The sequence below is a fragment of the Cucurbita pepo genome, chromosome 10 (assembly GCF_057944985.1).
Source record: "Cucurbita pepo subsp. pepo isolate OVF chromosome 10, ASM5794498v1, whole genome shotgun sequence".
In the NCBI taxonomy this organism is placed as follows: Eukaryota; Viridiplantae; Streptophyta; class Magnoliopsida; order Cucurbitales; family Cucurbitaceae; genus Cucurbita; species Cucurbita pepo.
Genome location: NC_141807.1, coordinates 5,710,572 through 5,733,908, shown reverse-complemented (window position 1 = coordinate 5,733,908; position 23,337 = coordinate 5,710,572). Strand labels below are relative to the sequence as shown.

Genomic DNA, 23,337 nt, shown 5'->3' with positions numbered 1-23,337 from the left:
TTAACTGGATTCAACATTCCTCTTCGTTGGAATTTCATTCAAGCAGTTATTTATCCCTTACAACAATTATTGTCCTTTTTTTTTTTTTTTTTTTGTGTACGTTTTTCGTTCGTCGTTCTTCGTTCTTCGTACTTGAGTTTGATCGTCATTTGGTCTTTAAAGTTTTTAATTATTACATTTATTATTGTATTTTGAGTTTAGTTATTTCATTTCGATCTAAAATTTAAAATTTTATGTTTTATTTCTTTTTAAATTAATTATTTAATTATCGTGAATTTTGAGTTTAGCCATATATTTCCTTGTGCCCTTAAAGATGATGTTGTTTCGTTCTCATTAGTTAAAATTAATAAATTGTGATTGAAAGGATCTAATGTCAATCTTAGAGTCGTTCGAGTATTAGTGAAAGAAAAAAATTTCAACATAAGTATAGCTCAATAATAGAAGGTCTATCCTTATCAACTATTTCATGTCGCCGTCTTAATAATTATAGTACGAGTGAGTATATAAATAGTTGGATTAAACTTAAACGTTCTTTACTGCTAAGCCATCAAGAACTATAACTAAGAGTATCAATCGTGTAATTTCGTTGATGTCATGTAGGGTCGAGTAATTGACATTTGCCCAACTCCTAATACAAGTTCGACATGACTTTTTATAGACACAAATCTAAGTTCGACATGACTTTTTATAGACACAAATCTAAAGGATTATGCGCTAAACTTCTTTAACATTATACGAACTTATTGGTCTTATTTTTTAGAAATCAGTCCCCTTTCCTCTTTCGAGTGCTTTCACTAGAATCACGTTTTTGAGCCCTTACTCTTTCCCTTTATGTCAAGCCTTTTTAGTCCTTTCCTCGAGGAGTCAAGCCACCTATCTTCTCCTCAAACTGCACTGGCCCGACAATATCAATCTCAACCATTCATTATTTTATGAAATTCTATTCTAATTTCTAGCTTGAATTGTCAAAGACCAGAGACTCGTTTTAACAAGATATGAAAATGAGTCTTTATCTTGCTATTCCCGACAATCACTATTTTGAGGGTTAAAAGAGAGGATCAATGTCTACTCTTTTCCAATCCAAACTAGCAAAATAGGCTTCTTACGAGATGGAAGACTTCCTTCATCGAGTGTGTCCGTTCAACTGAAACTCTTGAAACATGCTGAAAAAGCTGCCACGAAAGAAAAACCCGTCCATTATTGATTGAAATAATAACATTAAAAAGAATCATTTTTAGGTATGCACAAAACTATAACAAAACATAAACGACAACAATAATGTTTTATTTTTAAAGAAAACGACAACCAAAGACATGACATGTTTTTTTTATATGAAATTTTAAAGTTTCCATTTTTACCGGACTCAACACCCCCTTGGACCTTGAAGAAAGGTCAAATTTCAAAATCTAGGGCAAACTCCCTTTTCGCCCATTTCGATTCCCAATTCAGAGAGAGAGAGAGAGAGAGAGAGAGAGAGATCCTTCAAAATTTTCAATTCGTCAAGCAATCCGATCGTCGTTGACCGACGTTGTCTTATCCCTCTCCGATTTGACCCTTTTTCCGACAGCTTCCCATTAAAACCAATGTCCTGAAGAAGGTTCATCCACGAATCCCTGTTTGGTTTTTTTTTTTTTGTTTTCTCCACGATTTTTGGATGTCATCATCCCTCCACGGACTACTGAATTGACTCGAGGCTCCAATTCGGGGGTTCTTGAGGGTAATTTTTCTGTCTCTGTAATGGGATCCTCCTGCTCTACTCTTTTTTAATTGTTTTTCAGTGGTTTGTTTATGAATCTAATGAGATGGGTATAGCTGTGTCCTTTTCAATTCTATTATGTTCATGATTCTGTTCTATTCCTTTCTTCTCCTATGCCCTTCTTCTTTTGAATGATACAGTCATTGGCTCCTTATCTATTTGTTTGTTGATTGATGAACTTTGCAGTTTGTGTCAACGTTCTTAACTTTTAAGGTTGTTTTAGCACTGTGATAAAAGTGGAGCTAGTCTTTGTTTGGTGTCTTTTTCCCAGAATTTGTAACATGTCTGTGAATTTGGAACATTTGCAATAGAAAAGTGAGTTAAATGTTATGTTTTCTTCCTTTGATAGCATATGGTTATACTGATATTTTCTTATCGTTATTTCAGGCTAACCTGTGGTACCTAGGACACTTCGAACATCTGCACTTGGACCGTCAAATGGGACTTTGTGCTAGTAAGGTAAGAGCCCTTTGGAACATTTAATCTAGTAATGTTAATAGAGGACTTTGTGGTGGTTTGTCGTGTTGGATTGATGTTTGTACCTGGAATTTTTTTTTTCTTTTAATCAATTGTGATACCTAAATAGAATATTATGGATCAGGCCGAAGTTATGAGTTAGAACGTTGATGAGTAACGGGGGAATGAATCTGGCTAGAGCCTGGTTCTGTGGGGTTCAAAGGAGGACTAGATATGTGAGATCCCACATCGGTTGGAAAGGAGAACGAAACATTCTTTATAAGGGTGTGGAAACCTCTCCCTAGTAGACGCGTTTTAAAAACCTTAAGGGGAAGCTTGAAAGGGAAAACCTAAAGGGGACACTATCTACTAGCGGTGGGCTTGGGCTGTTACAAATGGTATTAGACATGGGGCGATGTGCAGTGAGGAGGTTGAGTTTCGAAGGGGGTGGACACGAGGCGGTGTGCCAACAAGGACGCTGGGCCTCAAAGGGGGTGGATTGGGGTTCCACATCGATGGCAGAAGGGAACGAGTGCCAATAAGGACGCTGGGCCCTGAAGGCGGGTCGATTATGAGATCCCACATTGGTTGGGGAGGAGAATGAAACATTCTTTATAAGGGTGTGGAAACCTCTCCCTAGTAGACGCGTTTTAAAAATCTTAAGAGGAAGCCTGAAAGGGAAAGCCCAAAGAAGACACTATTTGCTAGTGGTGGGCTTGGGCTATTACAAATGGTACAGAGCTAGACATGGGGTGATGTGCAATGAGGAGGTTGAGTCCTGAAGGGGGGTGGACACGAGGCGGAGTGCCAACAAGGACGCTGGGCCCCGAAGGGGGGTGGATTGGGGTTCCACATCGATTACCAAAGGGAACGAGTGCCAACGAGGACGTTGGCCTCTGAAGCGGGTTGATTGTGAGATCCCACATTAGTTGGAGAGGAGAACGAAACATTCTTTATAAGGGTGTGGAAACCTCTCCTTAGCGGACGTGTTTTAAAAACCTTGAAGGAAAGCCCAAAGAGGACAATATCTGTTTGCTTGGCCCTATTTGTTCAGCAATGCCCCAAAACTTCGATTCTACCCGAGCGTTCGTCAGCTCCTCCTTGTAATTTTGTGTTGACGATCCTATAAAATAAAAACTACGAAAAAGGATCATTTCTGAGATTTCGACGCACGGCCTGTTTTATGCTTGTTAACGTTCATCTAACTCGGAAGTTTTTGTGTTCCTTGTTTCTAGTCCGAAACCAAAGACGATGAGTCTGAGCATCATGTCGAGTTTGCCACCGGAAATGTGCAGCTCATCACAACCAAAGAAGCTTGGGAGCAAAAGATGGAAGAAGCTAATAAGGATGGCAAAATTGTAAGATTTTGATTAGTTTATTGGCTTTGAGCACTGCTGTTGTTTCTGGATGTTATCTCGTAGATAAAATCAGCCCCGTTCGTGTTCGTTTCTTTAATTATTTATCGAAACGACGCAGAGAGTATAATAGATAGTCTTATTTTATGTCATGTCCTTATTTTGTTGCTCCGTTCTTTGCAAGGGAGGTGGGCTTGTTCCTCCCCTGCCTTTGCTAATGAAAATTCTCTTATCAAAACGGGTTTAATCCTTTCGTAATCGAGATTATGCATCGACAGGTGATAGCGAACTTCAGTGCATCGTGGTGTGGTCCGTGCAAGGTGGTTGCTCCATTCTACAGCGAATTGTCGGAGAAATACCCGTCTTTGATGTTCCTAGTAGTCGATGTTGATGAATTAACTGTGAGTAATGAAAGAATTTATTCAAACTCTTTTTTCATTTTCTCTCATAGGTTGTTTTTGTCAATTTGAACATAGCTCAATTGTTAAGATACTAATTATCATCATCCCAGTAGATATGTGAGATCCCACATTGGTTGGAAAGTAGAACAAAACATTCCTTATAAGGGTGTGGAAGCATCTCCCTAGTAGACATGTTTAAAATCGTGAGGCTAACGCGATACGTAACAGGCCAAAGCGGACAATATCTGTTAACGGTGGGCTTTGGGCTATTACAAATGGTATCAGAGTCAGACACTGTGTAACAATCCAAATCCACTACTAGTAAATATTGTCCTCTTTGGGCTTTCCCCTCAAGGCTTTAAAACGCGTTTGCTAGGGGAAGGTTTCCACACTCTTTGGATCTGGGTCTTTACAAATGGTATCAGAGCCAGTCATCGGACGATGTGTCAGCCTTCTTGCTGTTCCCCGAAGGGGGATAGACACGAGGCGGTGTGCCAATAAGGACGCTGGGTCCCAAAGGGGGGTGGATTTGGTGGTAGTCCCACATTGATTGGAGAAAGAAATGAGTGCCAGCAAGGACGTTGGGTCCCGAAGGGGGGTGAATTGTGATGTCCACGTTGGTTGGGGAGGAGAACAAATCACCCTTTATAAGGGTGTGGAAACTTTCCCCTAGCAAACACATTTTAAAGCCTTGAGGGGAAGCCCGAAAGGGAAAACCCAAAGAGGACAATATCTACTAGCGGTGAATCTGAGTCGTTACACACTGGGCAGCGTGCCAGTGAGGACGTTGGGCCCCCAAAAGGGGTGGATTGTGAGATCCCACATCGGTTGGAGAGGGGAACGAAACATTTCTTATAAGGGTGTGGAAACATCTCCCTAGTAGATGCGATTTAAAACTGTGAAGTGCGATACATAATGGTCCAAAGTGGACAATATCTACTAGCAGTGGACTTGAGCTGTTACAATTGGTATTAGAGCCAGACACCGAGCTGTGTGCCAGCGAGAACGCTGGCCCCCAAGGAGGGCGGATTGTGAGATGAAGCTCGTCTATAATTCACTACCCCTCCGTTCACTTCATAATCAGCTATAGATTAAGCCTGTTTGGGCTACATTTCTCAGCATATGCTTTGGTGTGTTGCAGGACTTCAGCACCACTTGGGATATCAAAGCTACTCCTACCTTTTTCTTCCTCAAAGAAGGACAGCAGATCGACAAGCTCGTCGGGGCGAACAAACCCGAACTAGAGCTGAAAGTCACTGCATTAGCGGATTCTCTTCCTCCCAATCAAGTATGACTTCTGGTAAATATCATTATGAACCCTGCAAGTATCTTCCCTGTATTGTGGATTTATGGTGTTTTTTCCCTTTGTATAATGCTACCCCCTCTTTTAAATGTAGACATGTGAGGTTGGCTATGAGTTATATTTATTTTGAACTTATTGGAACTCTTGTAAAGCTTTAGGCTTTTAATTCTTCCCCTTTGCAAGAAAAAAAAAAAAAAAAAAAAAAAAGAGGATGGATCCTTTACTTGTTCGGGATCTGTTTTATAGGTCGTATAACTGTGTCCTTGAGTTTCAAGTTTTTGATGGTGTTCATATCGAAGTTTTCATTTGAACTTATAAATATGTAACAGCTCTTCAATCACAACATCACTAATTTGTTTGAAAAATATGTACCAGCTCAAACCTACCGCTAGTAGATATTGTCTGTTTTAGTCCGTTACGTATTGCCATCAACTTCACGACTATAAAAAACGTCTATTAGGGAGAGGTTTCCATATGTTCTCCTCTCCAATCGATGTAAGATCTCACAATCCACTCTCCTTGGAAGCCTAACATTCTTGCTGGCACGCTGCTCAATGTTTAACTCTAATATCATTTGTAACACGTTAAACTCACCACTAGTGGATATTATCTGTTTTGACCCGTTACGTATCGTCGTCAACCTCATGGTTTTAAAATGCGTTTAAAATGCGTTTAGTAGGAAAGAGATCCAAAAATATGGACTTGATACTAAAAAAATATATATATTAAAGACAAAGTAAAAAGAATGACATAGATTAGTACAAAATAATACACTTAAGCAGTCAATAATAAAGAAACAGGCAGGCAAAGGGAAAAAAAAAAATCAATCCACACAAGAAAGTGAGTAAGAAGTAAAAATATGTTTGAATATACCGATATCTCTATCGATACTTTATACATACAATTCATACTACCAGGCAGAATAACAAACGATATTTTGCTTTGGATTGAAACAATTCGTAGCCTCTGATTGTACTTTTGATCAATCAAAACTATGAAAGTATTATGGCCTTACAGAGTTGAGTGAGTTCTGCCACTCCTTCAGATGTTAACGACCTTTTGGGTTCATGATCTGTGAGAATACAGCACTCGGCGTCAACCCGTCCGAATCTTCACTGGCAAGGCTTCGGCTTCCGATGCTCATACTGATTCCGGTGCTTCTCGAGTCGGTTATGTTTCCATCGATGCCTGGGGAAGCATCTAGATCCTTCTTGCCTTTGTAAACTACATCGAGCTGACCTTCTTCTATGTCCATCCCGCTGCCTAGCTTGCCACTCTCTTCGGCACTCTCTTGCAGCTGCAATGCGAACTCTAGATTCCAGAGAACGTCGCCCATCGATGGCCTGTCGATGCCCTGATCAGACACACATTTCATTGCTGTCTCTGCAAATTTCTTGAGACACTCCGATGCAATCTTCCCCTTAAGGAATGGGTCGATTATCTGATCTAAAATGCCTTTGATGTAGCAGTGTGCAGCCCATTCAGCTAAACTCACTTGCTCCTTGGGGAGTGTTGGGTTCAAGGCTGGCCGAGCGCATAGGACCTCAAAGAGAACGACTCCGAAGGAGTAAACATCTGATTTGTCAGTCAATTGCTGTCGCCTAAAGTATTCAGGATCCAAGTATCCAAAACTACCTTTCACTACAGTGCTAACATGGGTGTGATCCAATGTAGGACCCGTTTTCGACAACCCGAAATCAGATACTTTTGCCACCCACTTTTCATCCAAAAGGATGTTGGTTGTCTTCACATCTCGGTGAATAATTGTATACTTGGCACCAGTGTGGAGATAATGCAGACCACGGGCAGCTCCAATGCATATTTCGAGCCTTTGCCTCCAAGACAATGGTGGCTTGTGAGTCTTGTATAAATGTTCTCGCAGTGTTCCATGAGCCATGCAATCATAAACCAGGATCATTTCACAATTCTCTTCGCAGTAGCCAATCAACGACACAAGGTGGCGATGGCGAAGCTTAGAGAGCATTTCAATCTCGGTCTGAAATTCATGCACACCTTGCTCGGAGAGAGGGTTCCCACGCTTAATGGCAACTTCCGTAGTCCCACCATCAATGACTCCCTTATAAACTTTTCCAAAACCACCCACTCCAAGTAGTAAAGATTCATCAAAGTCCCTTGTGGCAGCCTTGATCTCAGAAAATGAGAAGTGGCGGCAAAGGTTGGAAGGCAGGGAGGAGGTATAGCTTCCAGTTGTATTTGTCTTAGCAGATCCAGCTGAATGGGAATTTCCATAGAGAGAAAGAGGGAGCCATCCTGACGGCCCTTCAACCGAGCTAGAATCTTTCCCATGCCCACGGCGGCGTTTAGCAACAACAAAGAAACCAATGATCAGAGCTAAAGCAGCTACTCCACAAACAACTCCAGCAATGATCCCTGCCTTATTCTTCGATTTACCATGAGAAGATGCTGGGTTAGCTAATGATGGATCAATAATTTCCTGTTTTGGCGCAGGAATAGGATTCGGCCCTGCAAGATTAGCATTCGAGTCACTGATTTTGAATATCTCCACTCCGTTCAAGATTGAATCGTAGTAATTGGGGACCATAGACTTGTCTGGATGCAGTTCGAGCCATAAATCCTTCTGTGGACTTCCACCACTAGGAATGAAAACCACATAATCTTTGTACACAGGAATATAGTTACTTCCAGCCCAGGCAACCACGTCAGCACCATCCATAGCAGTTTGATTAAAGATGTAAATGTCAAAGACTCTTTGGTTGACTTTTGTGATATTTGCAGCAACCTCACAAAAATGGAGCCTAACAAGGTAAAAGAACCCAGAGTCAACAGGCAATATCCATGTCATGTTATAATTCAAATTGACATTGCTATCAGGTCCCATTGCTCTAGCAGTGGAGTAGACATCAACCGGCGCAACATAAGTAGGAATACTCGGCGGATAATTAATCGTCGTGTTCTGATCAGTAGTCATTGTCACTCCCTGTGCTGCACCATACAAATATGGTGTGTCATCAGACCAAGACCTATACATTCCCGTATCGCCGGAAGGCATAATATCATTGCCCCCGACGTTCAACCGATAGACATTCTCAAGCGCAGTGGTGTTATCCACAGTGAAGGGAGTAGATGGGCCAACAACCAGAAGAGTCCCAGAAGTATCGCTGTAAATATCAGCCATGGATACAATCTCAATCCCATTCACAAATGCATAGGCCTTTGGATGACTGGAGGATGGAACGAAAGTCAAGTTCAACCATCCATCTTCAACATAGATTGAGTATTCCTTAATGATATAAGCAAAATTCAAAGCCTCGGCAGTTTGTGCAGCGCTGAAGTTCTTAAGAAGGGTATAGGATTGAGTGGAGACAGAGAAAAGAGCATCAGATGCATTAAGGCCACTATAAGAAGAAGGGTAGAAGTAGAGACGAACGAATAAACGACTAGGGGCCACAGGAAAGCTGTAGGTGAAATTAGAGCTGAAAACCCTAGCCGTCATGAAAGGGATATCAGGAACAGAAGGATCCTGGGTAGCGGCTTTCGATACGGTGCTATTCCCCCTCGCTGGAATAAACTTGGATTTGTCATCGGTCATCCATTTCCGATTATCGACGTCGTTGGCAGTCGAAGGCCCTCCACAATCGAGGAGGATGAAATCCCGGGGAACGTAATTGTCTGCTAAAACCACATGAACATCGAAGAACAAGCAAACGAAAACAGAGATCGATGCAAATGCAAATGCAAGACGGAACTTATGAATTTCCTTCATGAGTCAACTCGAAAACTTCTTCCTCTCTAGATCAGAACAACATCAACAGCCGATTAAACTTGACAAGAATCCAAAATTTCCTACACAGAAATCAACAGAACAAGTAAATCACCAACTTCCAGCATCAGCAAGCAACCAATCAATCATCATACGAGTTCGATCCGAGAAATTACAAGCCAAAGAAGTGAAAATCAAAAAGGATGTAAGATGAATCAGATCCAAGCAAAGGAAAAACACAAAGCTAAAGCAAATTATCTCCTTCGATGGATCCAGAAAGTAGGGATTTGGAGGAGAAAGCTTACCTGGAGAGAGGCGATTGAGGAACCGGATTGAAGAGGAAGGAGAAGCAGAGAGATGACTGTGAAACAATGGTGGAAACCCCAAAAGTAAAAGACCCGAAACCGTAGGAAATGGGGAAGAAGATGGTGCCAGCCAAGAGCTTCGGTGCGGGCCGCAATATTCAGTGTCTCACTCAATCAGCTTTCCAATTGTTCTACAATTTGACCCTTGGTTTTCAACTTATCTACGATTTTGCCACTACCTCTTTGGGTTAGGTGAGACAACTCCCCGTAACTATCGTTATTTTGACCAATTTGAGAATAGTTCAACACTGATAACATACTAACAATTATTTAATTTCTACCGTGCTATAATTAAACTCAAATTTTAAATGAAAAAAAGTAAAAATTCATAATTTGAAATCGAGGAAATGAAGTGTGTGTTTATAAGCCGTAAGAACACGTTTTTTTTGTTTGTGTAGCTCGAGCTGCTTTGCTCGGTAAGAAATGAAAGAGAAGTTTAGTAGAGATTTTTATCGAAGTATAAAAAATCATACATAGTGTGACAATAGGAACTCTATTTATTAAGAATTACTGTTGGGTTACGGATGTTGATGATTCAATTACATAGTTTTCGAGCGTCACGTCGTACTTTAGTAGGTTTCGATGTCATGTTGTGAAAGACCTGACGGGCCGAGCTAACTTATCGATGATAGAAGGTGGAAAGTAAAGGCATCCTTAAGTTGGACATAATCGAGTAATGTCATATCCTGTTTGACCTAGACCTAGGTTAAACTGTGGATCGTGGATATGAACTATCTCACTAAAAGACAGTAACATTCCGTACATTTTGGATTTTATTATGATAGGTATGTATTAAACCCGACCAATTTGGTATCATCTTATTGCAATCAAAATTAACCTGGACATACCTTAATAGTTATCTGGATGAAAATTTCAGATTTTCGTTCCTACGGAATGTCTTGTTCTAAAAGAAATAGAAAAAACACAGAACCAAATAGTTATACCAATTCACGGATTTTATCCATATTTTGACTTAACACTCAATTTCACTTTTTAAGTTATGTAATCCACTGTACTAACCGAGTCACCATATCGTAAATACTCAGTGTAGGATTAAAAAAAATCAAAACTACAATTTATTAAAAATACCCGTAAATTTTGTACTTTGTCTCAAAAATAACCTTAAACTTTCAAAATTTTAATAATACACTTAATTATTAGTATTTTGTTTCAAAAATACTCTTAAACTTTTAAAAAATTAAAAAAAAAATTATTGATGATCTGTGTTTATAGATAATTTCCAAACTTTTTATTTTATTTATTGTTAGGGAATATTAAATAAAATATTAATTATTTTGGACATTTTTGAGATAAAAGGCAAAATTACGTATATAGCCTTTTGTGAAACAAAAAGCGGCCAACTAATATATCTCTGGTGTCGTTGGGTTTGATGGCATATGCGGAAAAGTTTGAATTTGTGGTGGATGGTACGCTATGACTCGATGGACGGTGGATATGAGAGAGAAGTTTAATCGGACGGACAGAAACATTTAGAGAGAGATAAGCCAAAATGAAACTAAAAAATAATATTAATAAAAATTGTGTTGAATAAATCAAATAATGGTCTATTATATATATTTTTATTTCGTGATTTTACGCGTTTTCTTTTTATTTATTTATTTATTTTTAAAATTAATTTTAATCGGAATAAATCGTACACGCGTTTGGATTTGGTTTATCAGTCGGCGCGTCGTGACGCCCATTAGGCGCCAGCTATTTTTAGTTCTAAATACCAACGTGGGTGGGGCCCACTTCCACCTGTCTTCCCATTCCCGGCTTACGTGGATAAATCAGGTTTTTTTTTTTTTTTTTTTTCATTTTTAAATAATCATCATTTTAAAATGATAAAATCTCACCTTTTTATATTTTCTTTTTCATACGTGTCAAATTTTTTTTTTTTGAAAATTAAAGAATATTGTTTTTAAAAGCTTATATTTTGTTTTTGATGTCTTAAAATTGAATTTTTTTTATTAACAGATGTTAAACAATATTAAAAATAATGTGTGAAAAAATAAGTAATAGTTTATGTTTTTATATATATTAAGATTTATTTTCATTTTCTTTATTTTTTATTTTTAAATTAACCATTAAAAAGAATTAGGCTTATTATTTGGTGTTTGCTTCTAATACTATTTGTAATAGTCTAAGTCACTGCGATACATCGTCATCAGTCTCATGATTTAAAACCATATATGTCACCAGCCTCAACATGACGTGACGAAAAAATTAAAAAGTTTGGAGATAATTTATGAGGTGTAGATAACCTTTTTTTCGTCCTAAATTTTTTATGGATATTTTTTAAACATATTAGAACAATAAAAATATTTTTGAATTTTTTAAAAAGACGAAGAGATTAATGAAACTTTTTAAACTTCAAGAGCATTTTTTACGTAGAGTATTAACTAACGTGAAAATATTTTGTAGATTTTTTAAAAAAATTCAGGAGTATTATTATATTTTTAAAATTGAAGATTATTTTCGAGATAAAAGTATAAATTTATAGATATTTTTACTTAATTTAATTTTTTTTATATTATTATTACCTATGACATCACAAACCATCTTAATTTGAAGCATAAAATAATAATAATAATAATAATAATAATAATAATAAATCTTTTTTTGGTTACCAAAAAAATAACAATAATAATAACAATACTACTAATTACATGCAACGCACCGTTTAGTCGGAATTAGGAGTTAGTTTGCTAACTAATTAATTTTTGTTTTTTATTTTTAAAAATAAGTTTATAAACTATTATTAAATTTTTTTGAAAAATTATTTTTTATTTTTTAAGTTTAGTTTAAGAATTAAAATAATTTTTTTAAAAAAATGCAAATAATTACAAAGAAATTGCAAGAAAATAAACATAATTTTTAAAATTAAAACAAAACATTGAAACATTAAATGGTTATCAAACTTTCAAAGCATTCTTTAAATTTTTTTTAATGAATACCTAATTTGGGTTCGGTCATTATTTTATCGTCAATTATTTAATATATAGATTAGTAGACGGGTGAAATTTGACGATAGACTAATCGAAAATATCAAGATAATATCTTTTTCTCGTTAAAATATCATTCAATAATATTTTTATATTAATTTTTATCAAAATTAATTACATAATAATAATAATTACCGTGCAAGAAAATATTCTAATACATGTTACATTAATAACTAAAATCTCATAAAATTCAAATATTAAACATTCAAAAGTAACAACGCACGACTAACATTCGTTATAAGTGTCAATAATCTTTAATCTTCGTAATAATCTTAAAAGTAGAGTAGGTTATAGCCCTATTCTCGGATTAGTCCATTTGACCAGAAAAAATGTCAACTCACGAACTGACCTGATTTTTCACTTTTTCACTTTTTCAAAAAGTCAACCCAACCGAAAAACAGCTACCTATGTGTTTGATATTGGTCGAGATTCTCTAAAAAGTCAAAATTTAGCATTGGAAGGCATTGGTTTAAAGGTTATAATCTTGCAAATGAATATATAAATTTCTACTTACAACCTCATTTCTTGACCAAGTTTAGTTTTGAAATAACTGCTGCTGCTTGATCACTCCCCAACAAGAAATAAGGATGCCTCAGAGCAGCGGAAGCCGATAAACGCCCCCTTCTAAGCGAGCCTCTCTCCGAAATGAGCTTCGTTGCGAGATCCCACCCTCTCCTCGAGTCGAGATCGAGTATCGTCAAATCAGGCTTCGTTCGTGTTCTCTCCCTCCATTCATTCAAGTCATATCCATAGTTCTTAATTTCCATATTGAAATTCTTCAATCCAGCACTGCTCCTCAAGCTTGGTACTGCCATTTGCATAAGCACAATACCAGCAGAATACATGTCGAACAAATCAGGGCTGTTCAGCTGCAATAACAAAAGTTCGAGAGCCTACATTAGTTCGAGAGGAGAACGAAACACGGGTGTGGAAACCTTTCTCTATCAGACGCGTTTTGAAAATTTTGAGGGGAAGCCCGAGAGGAAAAGTCCAAAAAGGACAATATCTGCTAAGGGTGGGCTTCGGCCGTTACACATGGTATCAGAGCCAGACACCGGGTAATATGCCAACAAGGAGACTAGGCCTCGAAGTGGATTGGGGGGTCCCACATCGATTGGAGAAGGGAGTGAGTGTCAGCGAGGATAGTGATCCCACATTGGTTGGAGAGGAGAAGGAAACACCCTTGATAAGGGTGTGGAAACCTTTGTTTAGCGGACGCGTTTTAAAAACCTTGAGGGGAACTCCAAAAAGAAAGAGGACAATATCTGCTAGTAGTGGGCTTGGACGGTTACAAATGGTATTAGAGCTAGATACTGGGCGATGTGCCAATAAGGAGGCTAGGCCCCGAAGTGGATTGGGGGGGTCTCAGGAACGAGTGCCAGCAAGAACGCTGGGAACCGAAGGGGGGTGGATTGTGAGATCCCACATCGATTGGGGAGGAGAACGAAACACTTTTTATAAGGATGTGGAAACCTTTCCCTAGCAGACGTATTTTAAAAACCTTGAGGGAAACCCCGAAAGGGAAAGCACAAAGAGGACAATATCTGCTAGGAGTGGGCTTGGACCGTTACAAATGGTATCAGAGCCCGACACTGGGCAATGTGCTAGCAAGGAGGCTAGGCCCAAAGTTGATTGGGAGGTCTCAGGAAGAGGACGCTGGGCCCCGTAGGGAGGTAGATTGTGAGATCCCACATCGGTTGGGGAGGAGAACAAAACACCTATAAGGATGTGGAAACTTTTCCCTAGCAGACGTGTTTTAAAACCCGTGAGGGAAACCCCGAAAGGGAAAGCCCAAAGAGGACAATATCTGCTAATGATGGGCTTGGACCGTTACAGGAAGTCCACCGCAACCTTTGAACAGCATGGATCATTCTATAGATGAATAAGCTAAACTCAAACAGAACTTAGCATCAAAGATACATCATTTCTAATAAGCATCAGAACCCCAAACTTTGAGCATTAAGAAAAGATCCATGGAGATCAGCTTACCTGCCAGAGAATAGGAGAAAGAAGTGCAGCAATGGGAGCTGGAGGAGGGCTAGGTGTTTCTTCGGGCATCACGTAAAGCTCGGGAGGACAGTAGTCGGGATCCAGCAAAGCAAGGTTCGGTACGTAGTTCTTGCCAATTCGGAGATCGGTGGCTGCCCCGAAATCTATAATCTTTATCTGTCCTTTCTTGGTTACTACTAAGTTTGCTGGCTTTACGTCCCTGTGAACGATGCCCGTGTCATGGATCTTCTTCAATGATGTGATGATTTGGCGGAGTATTTGCTTGATTATCAATGCATTTCTTTCGATCGAGTTCATGCCTTGTAAGACACGTCGGAACATTAGCGTTTCCAAGTTTAGGGGGAAGCTTCTATCTTTCATGTAATCTCCAAGAGTCTGATCTCCCTGCATATAAAACATCCTTGAGATTAAACATAGTGATTTTGGAAGCGGCCTCCAAGCCCAAGCTCAAGCCCACCACTAGTAGATATTATCCGCTTTGGCCCGTTACGTATCATCGTCAGCCTCACAGTTTTAAAACGCGTCTAGTAAGGAGAGGTTTCTACACCCTAATAAGGAATGTTTCGTTCTCCTCTCCAACCGATATGGGATCTCACAATCCGCCCCCCTTGAGGGTCCAGAGTCCTCACTGGCACACCGCCCGGTGTCTGGCTCTGATACCACTTGTAATAACCCAAGCTCACGGTTTTAAAATATGTCTATTAAGGACAGGTTTCCACACCCTTATAAGGAATGTTTCGTTCCCTCTCCAATTGATGTGGAATCTCACAATCCACCCTCTTCGTAGACCAGCATCCTTGCTGGCACACTGCCCAATGTCTGGCTCTGGTACCATATATAATAGCTCAAGCCCACCACTTGCAGATATTGTCCGCTTTGAGTCATGACATATCGTTGTCAGTCTCACGGTTTTAAAACACGTCTATTAAGGAGAGGCTTCCACACCCTTATAAGGATTGTTTCGTTCCCTCTCCAATTGATGTGGAATCTCAAATCCACCCTCTTTGGGGACCAGCGTCCTCACTGGCACACTACCCAGTGTCTGACTCTAGCACCATTTGCAATAGCTCAAGCCCACCACTAGCAGATATTGTCCGCTTTGAGTCATTACGTATCGCCGTCAGCCTCACAGTTTTAAAACGCGTCTACTAGGGAGAGGCTTCCACACCCTTATAAGGAATGTTTCATTCCCTCTCCAACTAATGTGGAATCTCACAATCCACCCCCTTTGGGGACTAGCGTCTTCGCTAGCACACTACCCAGTGTCTGGCTCTAGTACCATTTGCAATAGCTCAAGCCCACCACTAACAGATATTGTCCGCTTTGAGTCGTTACATATCGCCGTCAGCCTCATGGTTTTAAAACGCGTCTACTAGGGAGAGGTTTCCACACCCTTATAAGGAATGTTTCGTTCCCTCTCCAACCAATGTGGGATTTCATGATCCACCCCCTTGGGGGCCCAATGTCACAACCTAACTATGAAAGAGAGTAGGTTGTGACCCTCACGTTACAACAAGAAAAGCAGCGACCTCAAGTGGCGCCCATCCAGCCACGCAAGGGCCTAGACGAGTATCATGATGCGACCAAGGAGGATGGTGCATCATCGAACACACCACACAATTTAGAGAAAACAAACATAAATTTCAAAGCTCAGAAGACAAAGAACGAAATCATTATCAAACAGAGCCTAAATTTTTCACAAAATGTTTATTGATAAATCTCGAGTTCAAAAACTTTCTACGTCGCTACCTCTCAATTTCATGTAACTTTGAATTGATACTCAAGATGAATGGCCAGAAGTGCACATTAATGGATGATAAGATAGCATATGAATAAAGTGTTCTAAAAAATGATAACAAACTCAAGTACCTCGAACTTCCAAACGAGCCATTTTCCTCCTGCAGAGAATTGCCTGTTTTCTCTATCAGCTACAAAACTGCCAAGAAACTCAGCACAAGTTTCAGGCGCTGCTCTTGAAAGCCTGTAGTTAAACCACTCTTCATATTCCCCAAATTTCTCAGCTCCTTTAACTCCAACTTTAATCTGTAAATTGCCATCAAACAGTGTAACCAACTCCCGCTACGGGAATCCGTAGATGAATTTTGAAGAGTAAAACGTAATCGAATAAGGTTTATTATCGACCTCTCTCTATATGAAAGCGTGCAAAGATGCCTTCACCTATAGGCTTAGAAACAATGCAACTAATCAAAGTGAGACCAACTCGACTCAATTATCGAAGAAAAGTGGATTTGTGTGTAACTAACTCTAGCTCCGGGAATCCATGGATGAATTTTGAAGAGTAAAACGTAATCGAATAAGGTTTATTATCGACCTCTCTATGTGAAAGCGTGCAAAGATGTCTTCTCCTATAGGCTCAGAAAGAGCGCAACGAATCATAAAGAGACCAACTCGACTCGGATATCGAAGAAAAGTGGATTTGTGTGTAACTAACTCTAGCTCCGGGAATCCATAGATGAATTTTGAACAGTAAAACGTAATCAAATAAGGTCTATTGTCGACCTCTCTATAAGAAAGCATGCAAAGATACCTTCTCTTGTAGGCTCACAGAGAGCCCAACTCATCAAAGTGAGACTAGCTTGACTCGGATATCGAAGAAAAGTGGATTCGTGTGTAACCAACCCATCTCCGGGAATCTATAGATGAATTTTGAAGAGTAAAACACAATCGAATAAATCAACCTCTCTATATGAAAGCGTGCAAAGATGCCTCCTCCTATAGGCTTAGAAACCATGCAACTAATCAAAGTGAGACCAGCTCGACTCGAATATCGAAGAAAAGTGGATTTGTGTGTAACCAACTCCAGCTTCAGAAATCCATTGATGAATTTTGGATAGTAAACGTAATCGAATAAGGTCTATATCGACCTCTCTATATGAAAGCGTGCAAAGATGCCTTCTCCTATAGGCTCAGAAACAGTGCAACTAATCAAAGTGAGACCCGCTCGACTGATATCATAATCCATAGATGAATTTTGAAGAGTAAAACGTAATCGAAGGAAACAGCCACAAAAAATCATTGCATAGAGTGTTACCTTCTTAAGAATCACTTTGTCCTTCCCATCCAACTCCAAAACTTTGCTCGTTCGGTTTTCAATCTTCACATTCTTGGGAAGAAATGCACCCGAATAAACAACTCCGAACGAACCCTCTCCTAGTTTTGAGCCAATCACAAAGTCAGAGCTCTTCAAGTTTCTTCTCCCTATCAAACTATACAGCCCCAGCTGCAGAGGAGCCAGAAGGTACGTATCAATGGCGCCAAACAGAACCCCTGGTCGAGCAGTGAGATAAACCCAAATGAACCCAGCAAAAACAATGAAACCCCATTTCTGCAAATCGCTCAATTCCCCAGAGAATCGTTGAAATTGAACATACCCAGATTGCAAAACTGGAAGTTGATCGACTCGCAGAGGGCCGTCTAGGTTATTGAGGAGATCGTCGGAGATGTCGCCGAAGAATGATGCTCGGCACTTGCCTGCCGGCGGTTTGGGCCTGAAAGTTCCGGCGAAGAGGGGGATTTCTGTTGGAAGAATGGGTTTCAGAGGAGAGAATCGGGTTTGGTGGGTTTGTTGGAGGGAAATTGCAAATGGGAAGATGAGAGAGGCCATTGGCGTGATATCGAGTAAATGGGTGTCGCGATGGGAGAGTGTTGCGCGGCATCATCTTACAGAGTGCGAGAGTGGCGTGGGGCAGTGGCTGCACTGAGGCCGCGTGGCTTTATCAACTATATCCACTTGTGAGTTCCAAAATCATTAGCGCTGAGACGTGGGTAAGTGGGTTCGTTTGGGGTTCCTTTTTCTCTTTTTGCATCTCTGGTTCTTGTTTGGAAAACTAATGAAACGAATGGATAGTACAATTGTTCGAACTTTCCGGTCACCGTCAAGGTTGCACCATGTGCGAAGTCTTTCCGCCGTCGACCCTAGTCGGAGCGTTGCAAATCTAGACGGTATCGAAGGGAATTTCGCTAGAAGAAATGGGAATGGTTCCAAAGAAGGATGGGGCTATGGTCCAAATGCCCGAAAGGAAATTTCTCTTTGAACTTTTCCTTTCAAGCTTCCCGTCAAGGTTTTTAAAAGGCGGAGAGAGTTTCTACACCCTTGTAAAGAATGTTTCGTTCTCCTTTCCAACCAATGTGAATCTCACAATCCACAGCTGGGGCAATGGTCCTCACACTCGTTTTCCTCCCTCCAATCTATATGGGATCTCACAATCCACCCCCTTTCAAGGCCTAGTGTCATCGCTAGCACACCGCTCGGTGTCCACCCCCCTTTGGAGCTCATCGTCCTCGCTGGTGTCACAATCGCACTTTTGATGGCAGCGGACATGCGATTGTGCAGCACTCACTTTCCAACGACAAGTGAGCTAAGCCAATTCGTTCTTGCGTCGCCTACGGCCATACGACGTATGCTTGAGCCTCTGGCCTCGGTTTTAAGAGAAGGTTTTAGAAAGCGAGGGCAGAGAGAGATTTTCGAAAGAGAGATTTTCGAGAGAGACGTTATATAAGCAAACAAGAGAGAAATAACAACGGCTTACAGTATATAACCTTGGGTAGGGAGAAGTTGACAACTAGTCGTATCCCTCTATAGTACATTCTGAGACATTTCATGTCTGACAGCCCTAGACATGATATTTTCGAAACGTCACACTTCCTAGAAATACAAAAGTAAAACACTAGAATATGAAAAGACATAAAGAGTTGGGCTTGTCATGGGCATGCGGCCATGGGCAACACGCCTTGGACGAGCATGACCGTGACAGCTGGCACACTGCTCGGTGTCTTGCTCTGATACCATTTGTAACAGCCTAAGCCCACCACCAGTAAATATTGTACTTTTTGAGCTTTCTCTTTTAGGCTTCCCCTCAAGGTTAACACGTCGCCTTGGACGAGCATGACCGTGACAGCTGGCACACTGCTCGGTGTCTTGCTCTGATACCATTTGTAACAGCCTAAGCCCACCACCAGTAAATATTGTACTTTTTGAGCTTTCTCTTTTAGGCTTCCCCTCAAGGTTAACACGTCTGCTGGGGAAGTCTCCACAGCCTTGTAAACAATACTTTGATCTCCTCTCCAAATTGAGATCTCACAATCCACCCTCTTCAGGGCCCAGCTCTCTCGCTAGCACTCGTTTCTCTCTCCAATCGATTTGGGATCTCACAAATACATAATAATTACAATAGGTCGACGGAATATTGGAGAGGTACCCATGTACTCTAGAAAGCTCTAGATTCTAGAATTGTTACTTGTTGCTAATTTCTCATCTACTTCAAAATTCCTCGGTTAGATACGCGGATACACTTTCAACGTTTACTCGGGCGCCATTGAATCTCTTGGAGTGAAGTGATCTTTGTAAATGTATGAAGATTTATTGCTTTTAGTTTGTATCTAGTGATATCTTTACCGAAACATCACGTCCTTTACAATTGATTCTCAAGTTCATGAAACCATTTCACGTGAGTGCATATACTTTAAGCGGGTTAATAATATCCGGCTATTATTTCAAAAATACATCTGTTCTCTCAAAAGTTGCAATATTACCTCTAACCTTTCATAAACATTTCAACCGTATCCTTGAAGTAGAAATTTGTTAGAATGTTGGATATAAATTGAAAGTTGAAACGGTACGACAGTAACCTAGAACAAAAATTAGGACCCAAACACTCACATCGTTATCACTGTCACTTCCATTTCAGGTCATGATTTCATCCAAAATTCTAACGAATTTCTATTTCAATGGTAGTTCTGAAACATTTATGAAATGTTCGTGGAGAATTCATTCAATGACCTTATCGAAAACCTTACAAGTTTAGAAACTGATCGATCAAATTGAAAGTTTGAGAGTGTAGATACATACAACTACTCGAGCGAAGACATATTTTGCAATTTTTTTCATAAATTATTTTAGAGATTCTTCGTCTTGTCACATTATATTTATACTAAATGATTCATAGCGTAAAATTTAAGAATTAAAATAAAATATTTAAAGGAATAAGAATAAATAAAAAAGATGTATGAAACTAAAAATGCAATGAAACCATGGATGGGAACAGTGAAAAGAAACTGGTAAAAAGTAAAAAAAATAAAAAAATAAAAAAAGTCATTTTCTTTTTGTTTTTTTTTTTTACCCTCCACTTTCTTTAATTTGAATTTAATTATATTAAATTGATTGAATGTGACATATTTTTTTTTAATAATCTATTGTGATTAATTAAATGTGATTTTCAGCTGCTAATGAACAGAGAATATTCTCTTTTTTAATTATATATTACGTATTTTAAATAACATATATTAATTATACCCTAAAGTTTAGTATGGTACCAATTAGAAGATCTTTTTAAACTTTAAATATTCTGATGTCGAGTAGTACTTTGTATACACAACTATCACTCGACAAAGGGCTAATAGGAAAAGTTACAGCTCGAGAGTTGCTTAGCAAGGAAATAAGTAAAGATAACTTATGGTCGTGTGCTTGCAAAATCTGTCTCACCAAAGCTCTTTGGATGTCTATTTAGGTTTGAAACTTCCCCTTCCCCATCCATACGAAATTCTCCGGTGGACCCTAAACCTTAAACCTTCTCCTTTCCCGTCCACCTGAAATTCTCGTGCAGAAATTGGGGCAGAAATTTCCCACGAAAAACTTGCGGAGATCAGGTTCTCTATGGGTAATTTTTCTCCGTTTATTATTCTTTAAGTTTTCGTTCAATATAATCTTCCCTAAAAAAACATCTTAATAAATTAATATATTTTATAAATAAAATCATTTAAAAAAAATTAAACTTTAATATTACATCGTAGAATCTCACAAATTAACTAATTTATTTTTTTAATATAACAAAAAAAAAAACACACACATTTATTTATTTATTTATATATTATTTTTAATTGAGGTGGAGCCCGGGCGAGACAAAGAATTGAATGGGTAGAGACACGAATATAATATTGTCATCGGCTCCATTTATCTAACAGAGAAAAAATGTTCTTCACTCCCTCTCTCAATTCTCCGTCTAAATCGAGAATCCTCTCTCGACGCGTGAGTAAAATGAATATATTTACTGATCAGGTGGCAATTTTTGTCTTTCACTAAGTTAAGTGAGCGTTTAAAGTGAGCATTGCACGTAAAATGGACATCTCTTCCGACCATGTGCTAGTTTTGTCATCAACAAAGAGAAAGTATTATTAAATAAAGTAGCCGTTGCCGCGTGTCTAATTTCAAATTCAAACCCTACAAACACAAACACAAACACAATACATCCAAAAGCCCTCTCTCCCAATCATCTCTTTTCTATGATTCCATTTCTCTTCAACACCAGTTCTCCGTCTCCACCAATATGCAGGCTCTTCACCAACCCTTAGCCACACCTCACGATCTTCCTCTCAAGTCCGGCCGCCGCCCACTCCAGCCGAAGAACTCGCTCCCGAATCCTGTACCTGCTGTCGCTAAAGTCGTCAAATCCAAGCCGGAACGGATCCAGATCTCGCTCCCTGCCGATGCCAACAAGGAGAACCATCCGCCGATTCACGCGAAGGCCGCGAGTGTCGAGTCCTGTGATTTGTCTCTGGCGGATGAACTTAATGCGGTTAAGAGGAAGCTCGAGAGATTGAGATTGGAACGTGAGCGGACGGAGCAGATGTTGAAAGAAAGAGATATGATCTTGGAGTTGCGAATGAAGGAGTTGTTGCAGAGAAGTAAGGAGCAGAGAGATCTGGAGATGGAGGTTGATAGGTTGTTCAGATTGAAGGAACTCAGATTGTACTGTATGGTAAACGTTCTGTTTTGCGCGTTTGAAGTTTCGATCCGTTGATTCATGTTTTATCTGTTGTTCGTTTGCTGATTTTGGATGATTTGGATGATTTGGATGATTTGGATCAGAGGATTTCTCCGATTCGGAGTCTCAGAGAGAAGGAGCGAGAGAAGATTTTTGCCGATGCGCAGTTTCCTGTAAGTTCCGATCCCTAATTTCGAAGCGATTTCTCGATTTTTCAAAAACTTCGGATTCATCCGCTTCAATGTAAAATCAATCTACAATCCGCTGATTGTTTCAGGAATATGAAATCGGCGACGGAGAAGAATCGGTCGGCGAAAACTCCTCGTTGGATTCTTCAGAATTCGTCACAGGTTTTTGAAATCAATCTCAGTTTTGTTCATCGCTTTCGATTTTTCCCTGACTTTCCGATTTCATCTTCTTCGGATTTCTTCTGAAAGTGACATTCAATCAATGATTTCAAAGGTAAAGAAAGAAATCAATGTAATACCTCATTATGTGCTTCTCTATGCTTTGATTGAAACATTGAGTTTGTAATCAATATCAATCTTCGTCTTCTTCACTTCAATTAATGTCTGAAAATGAAAAATTCCAAATCAGTGCCTGTTCATGATTTTTCTCTCGCGCCTTTATGATCTGAATTGAATTTTCTGTATGAGTTTAGAAATTGAATTTTCTTGTTTAGATAAGAAACTCAGTCCATGCATGCCTTTTTGACCATAAGCTCTCATGGCTTTGCTTCGTATTTCTCAAGAGGTCTCACACGAATGGAGATAATATTCCTTTATTATAAACACATGATCATTTTCTAAATTAGCTGATTCGGACTTTTATCATCCAACAGAAATAACATTTTTAAAATAAAACCAAAAGGTTTGAGTATTAAAACCATAGCATGACTTTGTGTTAGGATCGCACAATAACCACGATCTAGATGAACACAAATAACAAGATAGAGAAAATGCAAGAGAACTCTGGCTAAATGATTTATATTGATGACTACCGATATGTACGTAAGAGAGAATGCAGAAAATATAGAAAGTACATTTTCAAGAAGATACGCGTATATCGTTTATCTTACTATATATAACTTTACCAGATATAACCATCTACTCTATAACTATCTACCATATATATAGCTCTTTACTATATATACCTATCTATGA

General features: G+C 39.3%; 4 protein-coding genes across 5 annotated transcripts; 2 read left to right on the top strand and 2 right to left on the bottom strand.

Annotated features, from left to right (window-relative positions):
* Positions 1-1,393: 1,393 nt before the first annotated feature.
* On the top strand, positions 1,394-5,440 carry LOC111803213 (thioredoxin H-type). 2 transcript variants are annotated; one of them, XM_023687522.2, is made up of 5 exons: positions 1,394-1,597; positions 2,144-2,215; positions 3,448-3,570; positions 3,846-3,968; positions 5,110-5,440. In XM_023687522.2, exons 2-5 carry the CDS (start codon positions 2,195-2,197, stop codon positions 5,260-5,262), a joined length of 420 nt encoding a protein of 139 aa, XP_023543290.1. In that variant the 5' UTR covers positions 1,394-1,597; positions 2,144-2,194; the 3' UTR covers positions 5,263-5,440. The 2 variants fall into 2 exon arrangements, with proteins under 2 accessions (XP_023543290.1, XP_023543289.1); XM_023687521.2 differs by having other exon boundaries at positions 1,396-1,717.
* Positions 5,441-6,112: 672 nt separating this feature from the next.
* Positions 6,113-9,477, bottom strand: LOC111803533 (receptor-like protein kinase FERONIA). Its single transcript, XM_023687985.2, has 2 exons — positions 9,319-9,477; positions 6,113-9,096 (listed from the first exon to the last, which is right to left on the bottom strand). The coding sequence occupies exon 2, from the start codon at positions 9,014-9,016 to the stop codon at positions 6,320-6,322; it is 2,697 nt and encodes an 898-aa protein (XP_023543753.2). The 5' UTR covers positions 9,017-9,096; positions 9,319-9,477; the 3' UTR covers positions 6,113-6,319.
* A 3,370-nt stretch (positions 9,478-12,847) lies between these two features.
* STN8 (Protein kinase superfamily protein) lies at positions 12,848-18,106 on the bottom strand. The gene is made up of 4 exons (XM_023689425.2): positions 17,446-18,106; positions 16,263-16,436; positions 14,373-14,777; positions 12,848-13,252 (listed from the first exon to the last, which is right to left on the bottom strand). The coding sequence occupies exons 1-4, from the start codon at positions 18,016-18,018 to the stop codon at positions 12,902-12,904; spliced, it is 1,503 nt and encodes a 500-aa protein (XP_023545193.1). The 5' UTR covers positions 18,019-18,106; the 3' UTR covers positions 12,848-12,901.
* Positions 18,107-21,638: 3,532 nt separating this feature from the next.
* LOC111804259 (uncharacterized) lies at positions 21,639-22,712 on the top strand. The gene is made up of 3 exons (XM_023688995.2): positions 21,639-22,168; positions 22,279-22,347; positions 22,452-22,712. The coding sequence occupies exons 1-3, from the start codon at positions 21,737-21,739 to the stop codon at positions 22,530-22,532; spliced, it is 582 nt and encodes a 193-aa protein (XP_023544763.2). The 5' UTR covers positions 21,639-21,736; the 3' UTR covers positions 22,533-22,712.
* Positions 22,713-23,337: the final 625 nt, after the last annotated feature.